Genomic DNA, 20,252 nt, shown 5'->3' on the forward strand with positions numbered 1-20,252 from the left:
AGTTGAGTGCCATCCAGGATTTCTGCCAGCCGATTGCCAAGCCTCCGTTGGCGTAGTTGCCCTTTTGAAGGTGGCTCAATTAATTTATCTCGGCAATTATTTTGACGGGGTGGGAAAATTTTCCTCAGTCGTTTTGCGCGATGGAATTTGGGCTTGGAACCAGAGGTGTCTTCATGCTGTGACTTTGTAGAAGTTCTCTTGCTCCTGCAGATCCCAATACAGGTAGTCCTCGACTTATCACCATAAATAAACCCAACATTTCTCTGATAAAAATTCTCACTGAATTTCTGCTTAGCCTTTGCTCCTTTTGCAGACTCTTGTATTGAAAGATATTTAAACTGTCAGGGTTGAAAGATATCTGCTGAAGTTTTCCAAAAGAATGGAATGGAATATGGAATATGGAATATAGAATATAGAATATAGAATATAGAATATAGAATATAGAATATAGAATATAGAATATAGAATATAGAATATAGAATATAGAATATAGAATATAGAGGAGGGGAGAAGAGGAAGAGAGGAGAAGAGAAGAGAAGAGAAGAGAAGAGAAGAGAAGAGAAGAGAAGAGAAGAGAAGAGAAGAAGAGAAAAGAAGAGAATTCTTTGTTGGACAAGAGTGTTTGGGCACACAAGGGATGGGATGTGATCAGTGGTGAGATTCAAATTTTTTTACTACCTGTTCTGTGGGCGTGACTAGGTGGGCATGGTCATGTGATTGGGTGGGTGTGGCTTTTTTTGCAGCACCACGTTTACCCCCCCACCCTGTTTTTTGGGCCTTCCCAGCCTCAGGGGAGCCTCTGGGGGGCGTTTTTGCTCCCCGAAGGCCCCCCTGGGGCTCAGGAAGGAAAAAACGGAGCATAGGAGGGGCGCGCAGCACCCGTCCACTCTTCATTTTGGGGCCTTCCTGGGTTCAGAGAAGCGGAGGTATTCAGCCGGTTCGCACTACTTCAGGAGAGCCGGTAGCAAGGATTTGGCGTGGGTCACTGAACCGGGAGTAACTTCTGGCTGGCCATGCCCCCAACCCGGTCACCAAGTCAAAATGACACCAAGCTGATAGGAGCACCGGTTGAATCCCACCCATACCTAAAGTCCATCTCCTGTCTTTCTTAATCTCATCATCTGGAGCTGAAGATGGTTTGTTTATTAATAGATTGGCCTGGATTTCTTAATGGGCACAATTTAGTTCCTTCTCTAAAGAGTTCAGGCATCTGCTGGAGGCTGTTGAGGTTGCTTTCTGCCTTTAAAAACATGTTTCTCCATGTCTCCTTTAAAACTAGTCAGGGGTGGGGAACTGTGGCCCCTTTATGACCTGTGGACTCCCAACTCCCAGAATTGGCTCAGGAATTCTGGGAGTTGAAGTCCACAAGTCATAAAGGGGCCATAGTTCCCCTGCGGTATCTGTACCTTGAAAATGATGGAAACAGTCATTAGGATTAGTAATAAGCCCGCCATTATTAAGATCGTTGTGGTAACTGCATTTTGCATTCTGCTTCTCTAACTCCCTTATCACCCTCTCAGGCATTGTTTACAACGTGGCAGTGGTCACAGGGGACATCAGAGGGGCAGGAACCAACTCCAAAATTCATATTGTCATGCATGGCTCCAAAGGGCTGAAAAACAGCGGGAAGATTTTTCTGGAAGGAGGGAAGTTTGAACGGAGCAGGACCGACCTTTTCAGTGTCGAAATTGCGGCTCTCCTTAGCCCCTTAAGTCGCATCTCCATCGGGCACGATAACGCTGGCATCAGTTGCGGCTGGTACTGCGAGAAGGTAAGGACGTGTCCTAAGGTGTTGCTGAACAGCTGTTCAAGCTTTTTTTTATCCCATTGGCAACCTGATCAGGATGACCTGGGACAGCATATATATATATATAAATGGAAAACTCTGATTTCAATTATGAAATCAGACTTGAACGTTTGAAAGAGAGGAAGAACGGCTGCAGGATATCGGTTTGGCTAGTCTAAAGAAAAGAAGAATTAGGGTGATATGATAGTATTCCAGTATTTGAGGGACTGCCACAAAGAAGACGAGGTCAAATTATTCTCCAGAACAACTTGAGGGAAGGACAAGAAACAACTCAGTAGCAGGGAACACGCAGTTAGCAAATCATCAATCCATCAAACCAGCAATCGTCAGCAAGCCAGCAGGTTCTCTTGCTCCCTCTTATGGCGGTTTCACACTGCACCCAAAATTACATGCTTTGCAGTTTAAAGTGACGCACACTTAAACTTACTATCATAGTTTATATATATTATTTTACCCAAACTACGTTAGGTAACCTTGTTATTCCTAACACAGGGGCGGGTGGAGATGAATAGATGTGGCAGATGACCATTGATCTTCTGGACGGATGGACTTATCAGCACTCCTAATTAAAGGCATCTTTGGGGTTCACGTCAGAGGGTTTGCCGTGTTTGGGGAGCTGGGTCAGGACAGATTGCTGTATGCCTTCGGAGGGTGCCAGGCTGGGCAAAGGGCGCAGGCTGAGTTGAATATGAACTAAGTGGAATCGTTCGTGTTATCTCCCTCTGCCAGGTTGTGGTGTACTGTCCATTTACCGGAATCGAACAGACCTTCCCCTGTGGGAAGTGGCTGGATGAGAACGAAATGGACGGCCTGGTGGAGCGTGAACTCTACGAAATGGTCTCCCTGCGTCAGAAAAGACTGAAAAGTAAATACACATGGGGTGGGTGGGGGGAATAAGTCTTGCCTTCCATTTCTTAATAAATACAGGGAGTCCTTCGACTTAGGACCGCCACTGAGCCCAATTTTTCCATTGTTAGGTGAGACAGATGTTTAAGTGAGCTTTGCCCCATTTGATGACCTTTCCTGCTGCAGTCCTCTAGCAAATAACCGCAGTTGTTAAGTGAATCATTCAGTCATTAAATGAATTCATCTCTCCCCATCAGGTTTTTTCATTAAGTGTGCTGGATGTTAAGTGAGCTTTGCCCCGTTTGATGACCTTCCCTGCTGCAGTCATCTAGCAAATAACCGCAGTCGTTAAGTGAATCATTCAGTCATGAAATGAATTCATCTCTCCCCATCAGTTTTTTTCATGGTTAAGTGAGATGGATGTTAAGTGAGTTTTGCCCTATTTTATGACCTTTCCTGCTGCAGTCATCTAGCAAATAACCGCAGTCGTTAAGTGAATCCTTCAGTCATTAAATAAATCCATCTCTCCCCATCAGTTTTTTTCATGGTTAAGTGAGATGGATGTTAAGTGAGCTTTGCCCCATTTGATGACCTTTCCTGCTGCAGTCCTCTAGCAAATAACCGCAGTCGTTAAGTGAACCATTCAGTCATGAAATGAATCCATCTCTCCCCATCAGTTTTTTTCATTAAGTGAGTTGGATGTTAAGTGAGCTTTGCCCCGTTTGATGACCTTCCCTGCTGCAGTCATCTAGCAAATAACTGCAGTCGTTAAGTGAATCATTCAGTCATTAAATGAATTCATCTCTCCCCATCAGTTTTTTTCATGGTTAAGTGAGATGGATGTTAAGTGAGTTTTGCCCTATTTTATGACCTTTCCTGCTGCAGTCATCTAGCAAATAACCGCAGTCATTAAGTGAATCCTTCAGTCATTAAATAAATCCATCTCTCCCCATCAGTTTTTTTCATTGATAAGTGAGATGGATGTTAAGTGAGTTTTGCCCCATTTGATGACCTTTCCTGTGGTAGTCATTTTGCAAATAACTGCAGTCGTTAAATGAATTTTTCGGTCATTAGGTGAATCCATCTTCCCCTGTCAACTTTACTTGTCCAAAGCCGACTTAACCCTGGGACAGCACAACCCTCCTAAATACATGCCGGTTGCCAAGCGGCCAAATTTTGGTCAAGTGACCATGAGGATGCAACAAAGCTCTAAGTCTGAAAAAAAAGTCATAAAGTCGATTTTTCCAGTGCCATTGTAACTTCAAACATTCACTAAGCAAATGGTTGTAAGTCGAGGACTTCTGCTCTTGGGTAGCATTTGTACAGTTTTCTTTTTCCTAGATGCAGAGGTCCGATCCATTTTATTCTCGGTTGTGAGTACACAATGAAACGGTGGCAGATTTATATTGGGGTTTTAACATTACATCTGGACTTAACATTTCTAATTGTTTAGGAAAGATGAGGGTTAAGGTAAAGTTTCTCCCTGTCCGGTCGTGTCTGACTCTTGGGGGCAGTGCTCATTTCCCTTCTTAGCTGATGGAGACAGCATTGATGCCGAAGACCTTTCGGGGATCATGTAGCCAGCATGACTCTATGCTGAGGGAAGAAGGAGGAGGAGGAGGAGGAAGAGAGGAAGCAGAAGTGGAGAAGCAGAAGGAGGAGGAGGAGAGGAGGAGGAGGAGGAGAAGAAGAAGAAGAGGAGGAGGTAAAAGAGAAGGAGAAGGAGGAGGAGGAGGAGAGGAAGCAGAAGTGGAGAAGAAGAAGCAGAAGAAAAAGAAGGAGAAGAAGAAGAAAGAAGAAGAAGAAGAAGAAGAAGAAGAAGAAGAAGAAGAAGAAGAAGAAGAAGAAGAAGAAGAAGAAGAAGAAGAAGAAGAAGAAGAAGAAGAAGAAGAAGAAGAGAAGGAGGAGGAGGAGGAGAAGCAGAAGTGGAATTGGAAGTGGAATGAGTCATAAGATACAAACTCAATTATAGTAATAGGGTATTAAACAGTCAATCAACACAAATCATGAGCTACGAACAACGATTGGAGTCATAACAAGCTATGGTAGGTAATAGGAAAGAGGAGAAAAGGAGAAGGGTAATAGGTGATACAGCCTTACTAGGTGGTTTGATATCCTAGGACAAATATAGTGTTGTGGGAATTAGTTGTTTAGCAGAGTGATAGCATGGAGGGAAAAAACCCGTGGTTGTTTTTGCATGCAATGCCCTATAGCATCACCTTGAAGGAAAAAATTGAAACAATTTATGTCCAGGATGTGAGGGGTCTGTAGAAATTTTCACAGCCCCCTTTCTGGCTTGTGCATTATACAGGTTCTCAATGGAAGACAGTCTCATTGTTGTAACGCTGTTACCTTCCCACCAATGAGATACCTATTTATCTTCTCATATGTGCATCCTTACGGGTGGGAGCTGAGACAAGTAACGGGAGCTCACCCTGTCACGTGGCGCTTGGGTCTCAAACCCTGGCTGTCAGCTTTCCAGCTGATGATCTCAACGTCTATAACCACTGAGTCATCACACCTCTTGCAGATGTTTAACATCATGTCTGGACTTAACATTTCTTATTTTTTTTAGGTGAGGATGACATAGGATGCGGCAGGGGTGTCAAACTCAATTTCATTGAGGGCTGTGTTTGACCTTGTCGGGGGGCATGGCCAGGGGGGGCATGGCCAGGTTGACATCACTCATTGAGGCTCTGTTTTCGGCTGCAATGGCCCACCCAGGCTCCGTTTTTGGCCACAACGGCCTCCTGCAGCTCTGCCAGCGAAAAACGGAGTTTGGGAAGCCATGCACGGCCTGCCCGAGCTTGGCCTCCTCTGGTCTGTTTTTGCTGGCACAGGCACCATTGTTTCTCACGGGCCAGATCTAAGCACCCCATAAGCTGGATCCAGCCTTGCGGGCCTTGAGTTTGACACTCCTGGGATGTTCTGACCAAGGCTTCCGAAGCCGTAATTATGCACACGCTTATTTTAAAAACAAGTCTTGTTTTATTGCAATGCTGGGAATTATTTTCATTCCCAGCCAGTAATGAATCTCAAACAGTCCCTTGAGATAAGCACCCACCTTTCTTGCCTGTGAAATGCTGCCAAGAACAGAAGTGTCTAATGAACTAGAACAAAAAACAGCCGAAGTACAAAGAGCTTCAAGAATGAATCTGAACTGAACGAACGACTTTGCTTCCTGCAAAGGTTTCGTCATCTTGGCCTGTCCTTTATACCTGACGGGAAGGGGCAGTCACCTCCCAGCCTTACTCCCGAGTCGCCCCTTTTGTTTCAGCTGCTCTCGCCTTCTAGCAGCTCTGTGCACGCGCACACTGGGAACAAGCTCCCCTGGGTCCTCGGCCTCGCTGTTGCCAGACTGCGAAGGCTCCAGAGGCCGAGGAGCCCATTTTCAGATGGTCCTGGCCCCATCTCTGCATCGGATGCAGGACCCTCATCTGAGTCCTCCCCAGATTCCCGGACTGGTCCCCAGTCTTCCCCACTGTTCAATTCCACTGCCATCTGCACCAGCTGCCAGCAAACCACATCATGGGATAAGAGTCTTTCTAAGGCTGCTTCCCCTTTGCAGCTCTTCTTCAAATGACCACAAAACCCTGCACAAGGGAAAATCCTGTTCTAAAGAGAAGGTCACACTCCAGTAACTGCAGGGCTTAGATTTATGTGCAACACTTTGAAAAAAAAAAAGAAGAAGCCAAAAACACAGAATACCATCATACACTGCAAAAAACAAATTGCATTCTCACCCAGGGAAAGATCAATGTTAACCGTATCGTCTTATTCTCGCGATTGTCCTTCTTACCGTGGATCTGCTGGGATCAAACCATCTAAATCTGCTTCTTTTTTTGTGACACCCATTCCTTTCGGAGGAACAAAACGTTTGTTTATCCACGTATTTTAACATTCTGTTAAAGGTCTAATCTGCGCAGGATAATTTTAGATTAGCGGAACTCTAATCTCCCGCTTCACTCGTGCAAGTCCATTGAAAGAACTCCGTTGTCTGTTAAGGTGGTAAGATAAACAGCTGAGGGCTTCAGGTTGGAAGGAAGGTCTTAGAAAGGTATTTTTATGCCTGATTCAGAACCCAGGAAGATGGGGGGAGAATGCTGTAGCTTTTCATCTCCCCTTGATCGTATTTTTAAAAGTGGCTGATTTATTTATTTACTTATTTAACATGTGGCATAGAGTCCTCCAGAGGGCTTCGTTTTTCTCTCACTAGATGTGCCGTGCTAAATATGACATAACAGAATCGAAAGGGACCTTGGAGCAGGGGTGGGCATCAAAAAATTTAGCCACCAGTTCTCTCTGCCCGGTTGCTGAGTGGGCGTAGCCATAGTGGGCATGGCCTAGTTGTCCTCCTGCACCATCCTGGCCTGGGAATGAAAACAGGCATTGGGGGGGACCTGTTTTCACCCTCCCCAGGCTCCGGAGGCTTTCCTCGAGCCACCAGGAGGGCAAAAATGGCCACCCCGGACTCTGGAGGCTCTTCAGAGGCTGGAAATGGGCCTGTTTTCGGTCTTTTGGAACTTCCGGGAGGCCCATTTTTCGCCTTCCCTGAGCCTCCACACTTACCTGGAATCCAAAACGGGCTGTGCGGGGAATCCTGGGAGGGGTGGGGTGGGCGGGGCCAGCCAGGGTTTGGATTCAGCTGAGAATCCGGAGTTCTTTGCAGGAAGCAAAGAAGTTTTTGCTCTCAAGCCTTCGGACCCTCTTAGTTTGTGTTTGGAGACTCTTTGTGTTTGAAATATTTCTTGGCAACTTTATCGAGTGTTCTTGGCAGCCTTGCACAACCTTGGCAAGGCTCATTCTTATCAGAGGCTATTCGTTTGAAACAGCCTTTTAACCGTGAAGGAGCGGAATTCGTAAAGAATCATGAAAAGGTTTTGTTGTTACCTCCATTTTGTGTCTGTTTCCTTGGAACAAGGTTTGGGTCAGAACAATACCTGACAATCAGTTGGCGGGGGATGAACGCGCATGCACAGTGGATCAGTTCCAGGCAACGGCTAGCATTCCAGCAGAAATCGCTCTTGTGTGCCACATCTGGCATGCTGCCATAGGTTCACCATCACAGCCCTATACCATTCCAGACAAGTAGCCGTCCAACCTCTTCTGAAAAACCTCCAGTGTTGGAGCAACCACAACTTCTGGAGGAAAGTGGTTCCACTGATTAATTGCGGACACCAGTGAGCAAACAGGAGTGTTTCGGTTAAGGTTATCTCAAACATTTCCCAACAATTAAATCACATTTTCCTCCCTTCAGACTGGAGAGAGAAGTCCAGAACAAAAGGACTCCGTGTACAGAAACACAGAGGGAGAAGGTGCAGCTTAGAGACTGACTTAATCTTCTAGCTGACATTTGGGAGCAGATACATCTGTTGAAAGGCAGATAGATTTATGTGGCAGAATGAATGCGTGGAGGGAGGGAGAGAGGGAAAGAGAGAGAGAGGGAGAGAAGGAGAGAGAGAGGGAGGGAGAGAGAGAGGGAAAGAGAGAGAGAGGGAGAGAAGGAGAGAGAGAGGGAGGGAAGGAGGGAGAGAGAGAGGGAGGGAGAGAGGGAGGGAGGGAGAGAGAGGGGAGGGAGGGAGAGAGAGGGGGGAGAGGGAGGGAAGGAGGGACAGAGAGAGAGAGAGCGAGGGAGAGAGAGAGACTAACGTTTAAAAGCATAAGAAAACATTTCTGAGGCTGATCCTTGCATGAAAGAAAAGTAATGACAAGCTTTATTTTAGGAGATAATAAAAATATTAATACCCAGGATACAAAATCTACAAAGAAGGGGAGGAAAAAACACCAAACAGTGCATCACTCAAAGGCTGGATAATAAGATTAGCAAGATGAGATCAGATGCAAGTCAGGTAGAACAGAAGAAAGAAGAGAAGCGAAGACCAAAGAAGAGCCAATCAAGAAATAGCACTTGAAAACAAGGGAGATCAAGGAAGCTCTGGAAATAAGGAACCAGCAAATAACAGCTATAGAAAGAAGATCAGCAGCGCTTGACACGACTGGACCGGGGAAACCTTCACCTTTTGAAGATGCCTCTGCAGACCTAGATGAGCTCACAGATACTGTAACATCATATGTTAGCTTCTGCGAAGACTTCTGTGTACCAACAAGGAACCTGCAAATATATAGTAACAATAAACCTTGGTTCACATCTAAACTTAAGCAGCTACGTCGTTCCAAAGAGGAAGCCTACAGAAAAGGTGACAGAATGCTATGCAACCAGGCCAGAAACATATTAACAAGAGAGATCAGAGCAGCAAAAAGAAGCTACTCTGAAAAGTTAAAGAATCAATTCTCAACAAATGAACCAGCAAACATGTGCACAACTCTTAAAAACATCACCGGCTTCAGCAAACCTCCTTCCCAGGCAGAAGGAAATCAACAACTAGCAGATGACCTGAATGTGTTTTACTGCAGGTTTGAAAAGAAACTACAACCACCTATCTCCACAACCCACATCTCAAACACACCAACAACAGCCAAGCCTCCTACAACTGGCCCCAATCCATTGGGCTCACAATCTCTGGTGATCACAGAAAAAGAAGTGCAAGATCTATTACACAGACAGAAGCCAGGAAAAGCACCAGGGCCAGACAAGATAACTCCTTCTTGCTTAAAAATCTGTGCTGACCAATTGGCCCACATCTTTACCCGAACCTTCAATAGATCACTAGAGATGTGCTGTGTTCCTTCCTGCTTCAAATGTTCTACCATCATCCCAGTGCCAAAGAAGCCCTCCATCAAGGAACTGAATGACTACAGACCAGTTGCTCTAACATCTGTAGTTATGAAAATCTTTGAAAGGCTTGTGCTGTCCCATCTGAAAACCATCACGGATCCACTGTTAGATCCCATGCAGTTTGCATACTGAGCAAATAGATTGACAGATGATGCTGTTAACACGGCTCTGCATTACATCCTACAACACCTTGAATCTCCAAATACCTACGCAAGGGTCCTCTTTGTAGACTTCAGTTCAGCATTCAACACCATCATTCCAGACACTCTTCTAAGTAAATTAAACCAACTAGCAGTACCTGAACACATTTGTAAGTGGATCATAAGCTTCCTAACAGACAGGAAGCAGCAGGTGAAGCTAGGCGGAATCACATCCAATACCTGTACAATCAGCACAGGAGCCGCCCAAGGCTGTGTGCTATCTCCACTTCTCTTCTCCCTATATACCAATGACTGCATCTCAAATGACCCATCTGTTGAAATACTGAAGTTTGCTGATGACAGAACAGTGATTGGTCTCATTCGAGACGATGAATCTGCATACAGACAGGAGGTTATACAATTTGCCTCGTGGTGTAACCGGAACAATCTGGAACTGAACACACTCAAAACCATAGAAATGGTGGTAGACTTTAGAAGAAACCCTCCTATACTACCACCTCTTACAATACTAGACAACACAGTATCAACAGTAGAGACCTTCAAATTTCTAGGTTCTACTATATCACATGACCTAAAATGGACACCTCACATCAAAAACATCATCAAAAAAGCACAACAAAGAATGTTCTTTCTGCATCAACTCAGAAAGCTCTAACTGCCCAAGGAGTTGCTGATACAGTTCTACAGAGGAATTACTCAAGCTATCATCTGCACCTCTATAACTGTCTGGTTTGGTTCTGCAACCCAACAGGACAGACACAGACTTCAGAGGATAATTAGGACTGCAGAAAAAACAATTACTACCCACCTGCCTTCAATTGAGGACCTGCATACTGCATGAGTCAAAAAGAGGGTTGTGAAAATATTTACAGGCCCCTCACATCCTCGACATAAACTGTTTCAACTCCTACCCTCAAAACGATGCTATAGAGCACTGCACACCAGAATAACTAGACACAAGAAGAGTTTTTTCCCACGAACGTCATCATTCTGCTAAACAAATAATTCCCTCAACACTGACTGGCTTCCGGTTTGAGCTTCTTCGGCGACAGACAGAAATCCGTGATCATGTGCGGTTTCGGTCTGGGCTCGCCCCTGGAGCGCCCCGAGCTGGCTGGTTTCGGGGCTAAGCCTCCCCATAGAGGTGGTGAAGAGTGGGGAGACTGCCAGCAGGGTTGAGGAGAGCCGCATCTCTCCTCCTCAGATGGCCATTACTCCCTTTCCCGAAGGCGGTTGCAGCGGTGGTCAGAAATGGCCACCTCAAAGAAGAACTCGATGGGAAAAGAATGTGCAGGAGGAAGATAAGAAGTGAAAGTTTTGGCTGACCGGGTTAAATTGCAAAAGCAACAACTAAGGTACCCTGGAATTTAAACTAAAAAAAAGATAACATCGTTCCCAAAGAAGATTCTGAAGCAGCGAAGGAAAGTGAAAAGGGAAAGGTTTGGTTTTTCCTTCTTCTTCTCTCCGTTTCCCTATCCTGACTACTAAGAGACTTAAATAAGAAATCGGAAAAAAAAATCTGCTTTGACATCAACAGGCAATTAAATTGAAAATAAAACAAAATGTCAAAGGGATAATAAAGATTTCTGGACGCTAAAAAATTTTTATAAGCAGGAAAGGAGAGAAAAAGAATAAAAGGGCAGGATCTGGAAAAAAGGGAGGAGACTGCCTGGAATTAAAAGGAATCTACAGTAAAACAAGACTTCTAAAAGATACATTTTAACTGAAACTTGGCAACTAAATAGTAGAACCCCAGGAAGAGAAAGTGAAAAAAAAGAAGCAAAAAGAAACAGCTTGCATGTATTTGGATTACTTGGTGATCTTTGGATTCTTGGTTATTGCATTTGAATGACTAAAATTAATCGGGTGGTTGTTTAAAAATTTATACAATGGCACTACTTCTGGATGAATTGAAAATGGAACTTAAAAAGTACAAAGAAGATGCACAAGAAGGGAGGGGTTCTTTTGGCTTTGTTTTTCAATTCTTAGAAATGGAGATTTGGAACTATGAGAAACAACAAGAAACGTCTGCAAAACAAGAAGACTGGACAAAGAAGAAGCCATCTTTAATGAACAAGTAATTCTATGTGGGGAAGAAAAAGGAAAGGGGGGAAAGAGAATGGAGAATTTAAGACTTAAAAAAACAACCAAAGAAAAGAAAAATACTTCGAAAAATAACTATAATATTGGAAAGCAACAGAAGAGGGGAATACAGAAGAGAGTCATAGAGGTAGAGATACAAGGGGGTAAAAAGGGGTGAGAGAAGAAGAGAGGGAAGAAGGAAAGGAAAAGAAGTTACAAAGGACAGAAACAAGATATAGAGAAACAGGGCCTATTTAGAGATAATGGGTGAAAATTTAACTGAAAAGGGGATTCTGTAAAAGTGCATAAGATTGTATTGTTATATTAGTAGTAGAAATAATTTTAGAAAATTGGAAACAATGTATGATTAAAATGAGGGATAAAATAGTTACTGTAATCTAGTGAAATGTTTGTTAATAAAATAAATGAAATAAAATAAATGAGAAAATTGAATTAGGAAGGGATGGGAACATTTTCATTAGTTAATGTTTTATAAAATATAAGTGAAGGGGGAGAAATTAATTATGGAAAGCTTATAACTGTTCTCATAGAGGTATGATATTTAATTGAAAAGTAATGTTAAAGAAGATAAGATTTTAATGAATATTCACATTAATGATAGAATTGAATTGGAATGGAATGTGTTGTTTTAATTACATATATTTATAATCTTTTTTTAAAAAGAATATAGTGTGTATTTTAAGAATGCACCAAGCAGAATCTGAATGGAAGTTATATATTATATTGAATGTTATAACTTTAAGGTATATATTGAAGCTTAAATAAGAGTTAAATGGATAAAATTAAAAGATATAAAGGTGTCATACTTCAATCAGCAACTACAGGAGAAACTTTGTTTAATGAGAAAAGATAATATGAAATTGAAACAGGACAGACAAAAAGTATAAATATAATGATTTGAATTGAGATGAGATAATTAAAATAAACTTGAGAAAATTAAAAGAGGGGAGAAGCTATGTAGAAAATGTAAAACAGTAATAAGATATGGAATAGAACATAAAAATGAGCATGAAATTGAATTTGTGTCTGTACGAAGAAATGTAACCCGGGATTATGATACTTTCAAAAAAGGTGTTTTATTTGTATTTTTTTGTGAAAACTCAAATAAAATTTACAAAATAATAATAATAATAATTCCCTCAACACTGTTCAACTATTTACAAAGTGTACACTACTATTACTGTTAATCTTCTCATCACTCCTTATCACCCATCCCCTTCCACTTGTGATTGTAGGACTGTAACTTTGTCGCTTGTATCCTTACGATTTATATTGACTGTTTCCTAGTATGATTTGATTGTTGATTGTTCCCTATGGCTATCATTAAGTGTTGTACGTTATGATTCTTGATTCTTAACGAATGTACCTTTTCTTTATGTATACTGAGAGTATTTACATCAAGACAAATTCCTCATGTGTCCAATCACACTTGGGCAATAAAGAATTCTACATTCTACATCACCTTAGTGGTCAATAGCTTTATAAGTGCATTCCTCCTCCTCCTCCTCTTTTCCTCTTCCTCTTCCTCTTCTTTTTCTTGTTCTTCTTCTTTATAAGTGCATTCCACCCTTCTCCTTCTCCCTCCTTCTTCCTCTTCCTCCTCCTCTTCCTCTTCCTCTTCTTCCTCTTGTACTTTATATAAGTGCATTCCATCCTCCTCCTTCTCCCTCCTTCTTCCTCTTCCTCCTCCCTCCTCTTCCTCTTCTTCCTCTTGTACTTTTTATAAGTGCATTCCATCCTCCTCCTTCTCCCTTCTTCTTCTTCCTCCTCCTCCTCTTCCTCTTCTTCCTCTTCCTCCTCTTCTTCTTTCCTCTTCCTCTTGTTCTTCTTCTTTATAAGTGTATTCCATCTTCCTCCTCTTTCTCCTCCTCTTCTCCTCTTTTATTTATTTTTATTTATTTTATTTGTTTGGCCAATTGCTTACAAGATAATTGGTATAAGTAAAAACATAGTTATGAATACATGGATACATATAAGAAAAATAAAAAAAAACCCAGTAAGACAGGGACGGTAGGCACGTTGGGGCGCTTATGCACACCCCCTACAAACCTCTTAGGAAACGGATGAGGTCAATAGTAGACAGTCTAAGGTTAAAGTTTTTGGAGTTTGGGGAAGAAACCACAGAGTTGTCCTCCTTCTTTTCTTCCTTTTCCTCTTCTCCTCCTCCTCCTCTTCCTCCTTCTCCTTCCCCCCTCTCCGCCTCCTCCTCTTCCTCCTCCTCTTCCTCCTTCCCTGCTCCTCTTCCTTATCCCCAAAGGATATCATGCTGAACCAAAACCTAAGCTCGGAAGCCTGATCCAAATTCCCAGCGTGCTGTGCAATCTGTGTCAACAGAAGAACATGGGAACAAAAACCCCCACTCCAATTATTTGTGTGATTTTAGTTATTAAATGAAAAGCTGTTCCTCTGACTGTAAATCCAATAGGGTTAATGCATGGCTGCTCAATTTGTTTCTAGTTTCTCTTTCTTTTTAAATTGGTTTGCCCTTAATCACCAATCCGGTCATCTTTTTAAAAAAAAAAGTATCTAATTTTTCTTAATGCATTTTTGACAGAAAATCCCTGGTCTCTGTGGATTTGGACAAGTGACATTAAAGGTGCTGGAACAGATGCTCCCATCTTCCTCCAGGTTTACGGTGACAAAGGAAAATCTGATGAAATGAAATTAGACAATAACTCCGACAACTTTGAAGCTGGACAAATTGACAAATTCGTGGTATGGTTTTTCTTGTGTTATATTTCTGCTTCAACCTCAGTGGAAATGTTGTTACTTGCGACAGGCTGACGGAGTGGTTAGAATGCAGCACAGGTAGTCCTCGACTTACAACAGTCCATTTAGTGACTGTTCAAAAGCAGTGGTGGTATTCAATTTTTTTTTTTTTACTACCGGCTCTGTGGGTGTAGCTTGGTGGGTGTGACTTGGTGGGCGTGGCAGGGGAAGGATACTGCAAAATCCCCATTCCCTCCCCACTCCACTAACCTGCTTTCCAGCTCCGTTCTCCTCACCCTTGACAGCTTTAAGATATGAATTGATGGCAGATGCCCTGCAAAGAGACAGACAAGAGATGATTAATGAAATGGATGATATCTATAGGGTGTATATCATCTATGCCAGACGCCATAGACTTCCTAGAGAGGTCCTTATAAGATTTGCAAGATGGAAAAGTAAGGGACATCATTTATAAAATTACCAGGAAAGAACCAATAACTTACAAGGGAAAAGAAATAGTCATATTAAAATAGATTCCAAGGAGAGTACACAAACAACTAAAAGACTACCGAATCTTGGCTAACCATCTAAATAAAAATGATGGATTACCCCAGAAGGCATGTTGATTACATGGAATGATAAGAAAATAAAAATCGATAACCTGGGGAAAGCTCAAGATTTCTATGTGACTCCTCCCTTCCGCTATATCCGCAGAATACTGAATTACAGCATATAGTCTTTATAGATGTTCTCTTTAGACATGCATGCATATATTAAGTCTAAATTTGATATTCCCTTATCTGTATATGTGAATCAGTGATCTTAAAGGACAATATAGTTTTGTTTATTAACATAAATTAAGAATTGAGAATCAATACAGACAATATGTTTAAAAAACAGTCAAATTCTATGCATATATATGGCATTTAATGTACTGCCAAGGAATGGTATGGAAACATGTCGACATAACCTCTATCATAGAAACTTTTGTAAATCTTTTTAATATTTTGGTTTTTTGTAAACTTTTTAATACCTTGAACTTCAGTAAAGTTTTGTTTTAAAATTGAAAAAAAAAAAAGATATATGGACTTCAATTCCCAGAATTCCACAGCCACCTCTGGAATTCTGGGAGTTGAAGTCCACATATCTGAAACCTGCCAAAGTTGAGAAACTCCGAAATAGGTCATAAAAAATATAGCACGTTTAAAACAGGGGTGGGATTCTCCTGGTTCAGACCGGTTCTATAGAACCGGTTGTTATGATTCTGCGCAGTTCGGAGAACCAGCAAATCATGCCCCTGGCTGGCCTGCCCTTCTCCACCTGTCCCTCCCCTTCCCGCCCAGTCAGTTCTTATCGAGCACGTGCAACATTGCCCGCATGCTCGACATCGCTGACTGGATTCTTCCCCGCCCAGTCACTCCGTAAGGTATTTCTCTTTTTTCCATGACAACCAGTCAGAGGAGGACCCAAGCCCGTCCCCTCTCCATCCTAGGGCGCGCTGGGAGAAGAGGATAAGGGAAAGAAGTGGTCTACTCGGAAGGAGAGGGCCTTGATCCTCTTCATGGGCTGCAGCTGTGACAACTGAATAAGAGGATGGACAAGTGTACGGGCAAGTGCTGGAAACAAAGCATGGAAATATCTCTAGTTTATGGTTCCTCTCTGTGTTTGGCGTCCTTCCCAGTGTGTGTTCTGATACCTGTGGACATCTTCCAGCCCTTATCTTGCCTGTTGTATTGTTGTTTACTCTTTACAATTTAAACTGCATTTCCTCCTTCTTGTAACTACTTGTGTGGGAGTTTTTTGTCTCCAGTTAAGGCAATTTGGAGCTTGGAAGCAAATTGAAGGAATAAAAGGGGCTTCACCTGTTTTTTCTACCTGCTTTTATTTTATATCCCACCCTGGGTCATCACAGAGAAATTTCCTGACATTTAGAACAATTAATCAATGGAATGACTTGCCTACAGAAGTTGTGGATGATCCAACACTGGAAGTTTTTAAGAATAGGTTGCACAATCATTTGTCTGAAATAGCATAGGGTTTCCTGCCTGAGCAGGGGGTTAGACTAGAAGACCTCCAAAGTCCCTTCCAACTCTGTTACTCTGAAATTTTTCGGCAAGTAGGTTAACTTGAGCCCGGTCATTTATGCTTCAAGGGACAATTCTATGAACCTCGTTATATAGTTTAGCACAAACAGTAAACAAAACGTATAGGTACATGAGAAGATATAAGATGATCGGATGTTTTAAGATGATTAGTTACATTCAGTTGAAGGCATATTAAGAGGTATACATGCTAGTCCTAGAACTAAGGTGAAATTTCCTGATATTTAGAGCAATTAATCAGAAGAACAGCTTGTCTCCAGAAATTGTGGGTGCCCCAACACTAGAAGTTTTAAGAAGAGATTGGACAGCCATTTGTCTGATATGGTATATTCCATGCTGGAGCAGAAAGATGGATTAGAAGATTTCCAAGGACCCTTCCAACTCTATTATTAAGTTGTATCAGAGGTGGTATTCAACAGGTTCTGACCAGTTCTGGAGAACCAGTAGTAGAAATTTTGAGTAGTTTGGAGAATCGGCAAATCCCACCTCTTACTGGCTCCGCCCCCCATTTCTTCTCTGCCTCCCGAGTCCCAGCTGATCGGCTGGGTCTTCTTTGGTTGCCCTGCAGAGGAGAACGGAGCTGGAAAGCAGGTGAGTGGGGTGGGGAGGGAATGGAGATTTTACAGTATCCCTGCCACGCCCACCAAGCCACGCCCAGCAAGCCAGGAACCAGTAGTAAATTTTTTTGAATCCCACCACTGAGTTGTATGCACCTGAAGGCAGGACAAGAAGCAATGGATGAAACTAATCAAGGAGAGAACCAGCCTAAAACTAAGGCGAGATTTCCTGACAGCGAGAACAATCAATCCATGGAACAAGTTGCCTTCAGAAGCTCTGGGTGCTCCAACACTGGAGGATTTTAAGGAGGGATTCGACAACCATTGGTCTGAAATAGTATAGGATCTCCTGCTTGTGCAGGGGGGGTTGGACTAGATGATCTCCAAGGTCCCCCTTCCATCTTTGTTATTCCGTTATGCTTGTTTGTATAGATTGAGCTCCCGAATCTGGGTACGTTATTCAAAGTTCGGATATGGCACGAGAAACGGAGTCCTTTTTCTGGCTGGCATCTCAACAAGGTAAGGAAAATAGCGCTAAGAGTGGCACAAATGCTTTACTAATAGCCTTTTGAGAGCTCACAGATGACTCTAACGCTGACCCGGGGTTGATATTCAGGAAGAGCTAGCAGATGTTCCACCCTTAAGGACCACTTTTGCCATTCGAAAGCTCTGGCACATCATTTCTAATCTTGATTATCCACTTTGAGCCATTGGAGTGGACATACTTGTCCATTTCTGCCCATTGTGTTTGAAGATGGTAGTTACCCAAATGGGAACAGATGTCACTCGAGAACAGCAAAAGGGACAAAGAGGTATATTGCAAAAAATAAGTCTTGCAACTTACAACCGTTCGTTTGGTGGCCATTCAGAGTTACAACGGGACTGAAAAAAAGGACTTATGATCGTATTTTTTCCACACTTGCTACGTTTGCAGCCTCCCTGTGGTCACACGATCAAAATTCAGAGGCTTGCCAGCTGTCTCATATTTATGATGGTTGCGTGTGGTTCCCTTTTGTGAACGTCTGAGAAGCAAAGTCAAGGAGGAAGCCACTTTTTTTAAAAAAAAAATTTTTTTATTAGATATAATCTTTAAAAACATCGAACGTGGTAGACTTCTTTGACCTACGTTTTTGTTGTTACATGTTACGTTAGGTCCGTGATGGCAAACCTATGGCACACGTGCCACAGGTGGCACGCAGAGCCATTTGGGCCAGCACGCGAGCTGTAGGCAAACTTAACTCACTGCGCATGTGCGCACCTCACAGCTGATTTTTCGGCCGGTTTGCGGCCTTTTTTGGCCTCCCAAAGGCTTGAGAAAAACTTCTGTAGGCTTCAGCAAGCTTTGTAGGCCGAAAACTAGCCCTGTTTTGTCACTTCCGGTTTTTCCAAAAATACCGGACATGACAAAATGGGGCTAGTTTTCAGCCTGCAAAGCCTGCAGAAGCCTGGAGAAGCCTTCTTCAAGCCTCTGGGAGGCCGAAAAAGGCCTCAAACTGGCCGAAAAAGCTGTGAGGCACAGTGCAGCTAAGGGGATGGCAGGGGTGGATGGGTGGGGATTGTGCATGCATGCGTAGGTGTGTGTGGGGGGCACGCATTTCCTTCTGGGTGCTGGCACATGAGCGCGATGCATGCAAGCACGTGCACAATTTTTGGCACAGGAGCCCAAAAAGGTTAGCCACCACTGTGTTAGGTACTCTAATATTTTGTACATTTATATACATATATACATTAAATCTTTATACATTTTAAATCCTTTCTGTTACCTTTCAGTTAAATTTTGTGAACTCCCTTTCATTTCCCTCCAGTGGTATTTTTTTTTTTTCATATTATATAGTATTCTGACTTGTCTTTACCCTTAGTTCCAATGCCAACCTATCGATTTCGGCGCATTATAATATCTTATCCATCACCACATCTTCCCTAGGAATTTCTCTAGCCTTCCAGTTTTGGGCAAATATCATTCTTGCTGCTGTAATTACATGGATTATTAGGTAGGTGTCAGCTTTACTATACTTCTGTGCCATAATTCCCAATAAGAACATCTCAGGTTTGTAATTTATTTTTGCCCCATAATTTCCTCTAATCACAGCCAAATTTTATACCAAAACTCCTGAGCCTTTTTACAGGACCACCGCACATGGTAATTGTGCCCTGTTCTTTCAAACATTTCCAACAATTAGGTGATTGGTTTCCGTACATTTTGGCCAATCTTGCTGGTGGGAGATTCAATTAACAACCGTGTTGCTAACTTAACAACTGCAGGGGTTCACTTATATTACAAGCAACCTGAAAAATCATGCTAGGGCTTATTCTCTAGGTCTTATTTTCAGGGAAACATGGCAGTTCCAACCCTTCAGCCATTGTATAATTCTTTATTGTTGCTTTCATCTCTAAGGAAAGGATGACGTTTACCTGTAAGATTCTTCTTTTCTTCCTTGATCCAGAATATTATTAATAAGGACGCAAAGTTTTGCAAATTCATCCTCACCTTGGTCTTAAGCATGTTTACCCAAAAATAATCCTTCTAAGTTCATGATGGTGAACCTATGGCATGCGTGCCACAGAAGGCACGCAGAGCCATTTGTGCCGGCTTGTGAGCTGCAGGCAAACTTACCTCATTGCACATGTGCATGTCTCACAGCTGAGTTTTGGCTGGTTTGCGGCCTTTTTTGGCCTCCCAAAGGCTTGAGGAAGGCTTCTGCAGGCTTCTACAAGCTTTGTAGGCTGAAATCTAGCCCCATTTCATCACTTCCGGTATTTTCGGAAAAACAGGAAGTGACAAAACGGGGCTAGATTTCGCCCTACAAAGCTTGTAGAAGCCTGCAGAAGCCTTCCTCAAGCGTTAGGGAGGCTGAAAAAAGCCTCGAACTGCCCAAAAATCAGCTGTGAGATGCAGTGCATGTAAGTGTGGGGGTGTGTGATTGTGCATGCATTCATAGGGGATGTAGGGGGCATGCATTGCCTTCTGGGTGCTGGCACACGAGCGTGCAAGTGCGCGCACAATTTTTGGCACAGGAGCCCCAAAAGGTTAGCCATCACTGCTCTAAGTGCATGGAACCTGCTGTCTAGTTAAATGTTTTGAGATTAACCATTTTACAGTGTAATCCTACATGTTTATCCAGATGTGAGCTTATAGCCTGGGCCAACAGAAAGGAAGTCCTGATTTATTAGACAGATGATATAAACTTCTTAAACATATCTGAAGTGCAAACAGTTTAAATACCAAAGACT

At 42.7% G+C, this 20,252-nt stretch overlaps 1 protein-coding gene across 1 annotated transcript in view; it reads left to right on the top strand.

Moving 5' to 3' along the window:
- Positions 1 to 20,252, top strand: part of LOXHD1 (lipoxygenase homology PLAT domains 1) — a 198,413-nt gene that overhangs the window by 34,248 nt on the left and 143,913 nt on the right. Inside the window, exons 9-12 of the mRNA XM_026713916.2 lie at positions 1,521 to 1,771; positions 2,537 to 2,672; positions 14,208 to 14,368; positions 17,454 to 17,540. Of these exons, the coding sequence (XP_026569701.2) occupies positions 1,521 to 1,771; positions 2,537 to 2,672; positions 14,208 to 14,368; positions 17,454 to 17,540 (635 nt within the window). The remainder of the gene's footprint in view (positions 1 to 1,520; positions 1,772 to 2,536; positions 2,673 to 14,207; positions 14,369 to 17,453; positions 17,541 to 20,252) is intronic.

Source organism: Pseudonaja textilis, chromosome 2 (assembly GCF_049901715.1).
Source record: "Pseudonaja textilis isolate UNSWEBS1 chromosome 2, rPseTex1.2, whole genome shotgun sequence".
Classification (NCBI taxonomy): domain Eukaryota; kingdom Metazoa; phylum Chordata; class Lepidosauria; order Squamata; family Elapidae; genus Pseudonaja; species Pseudonaja textilis.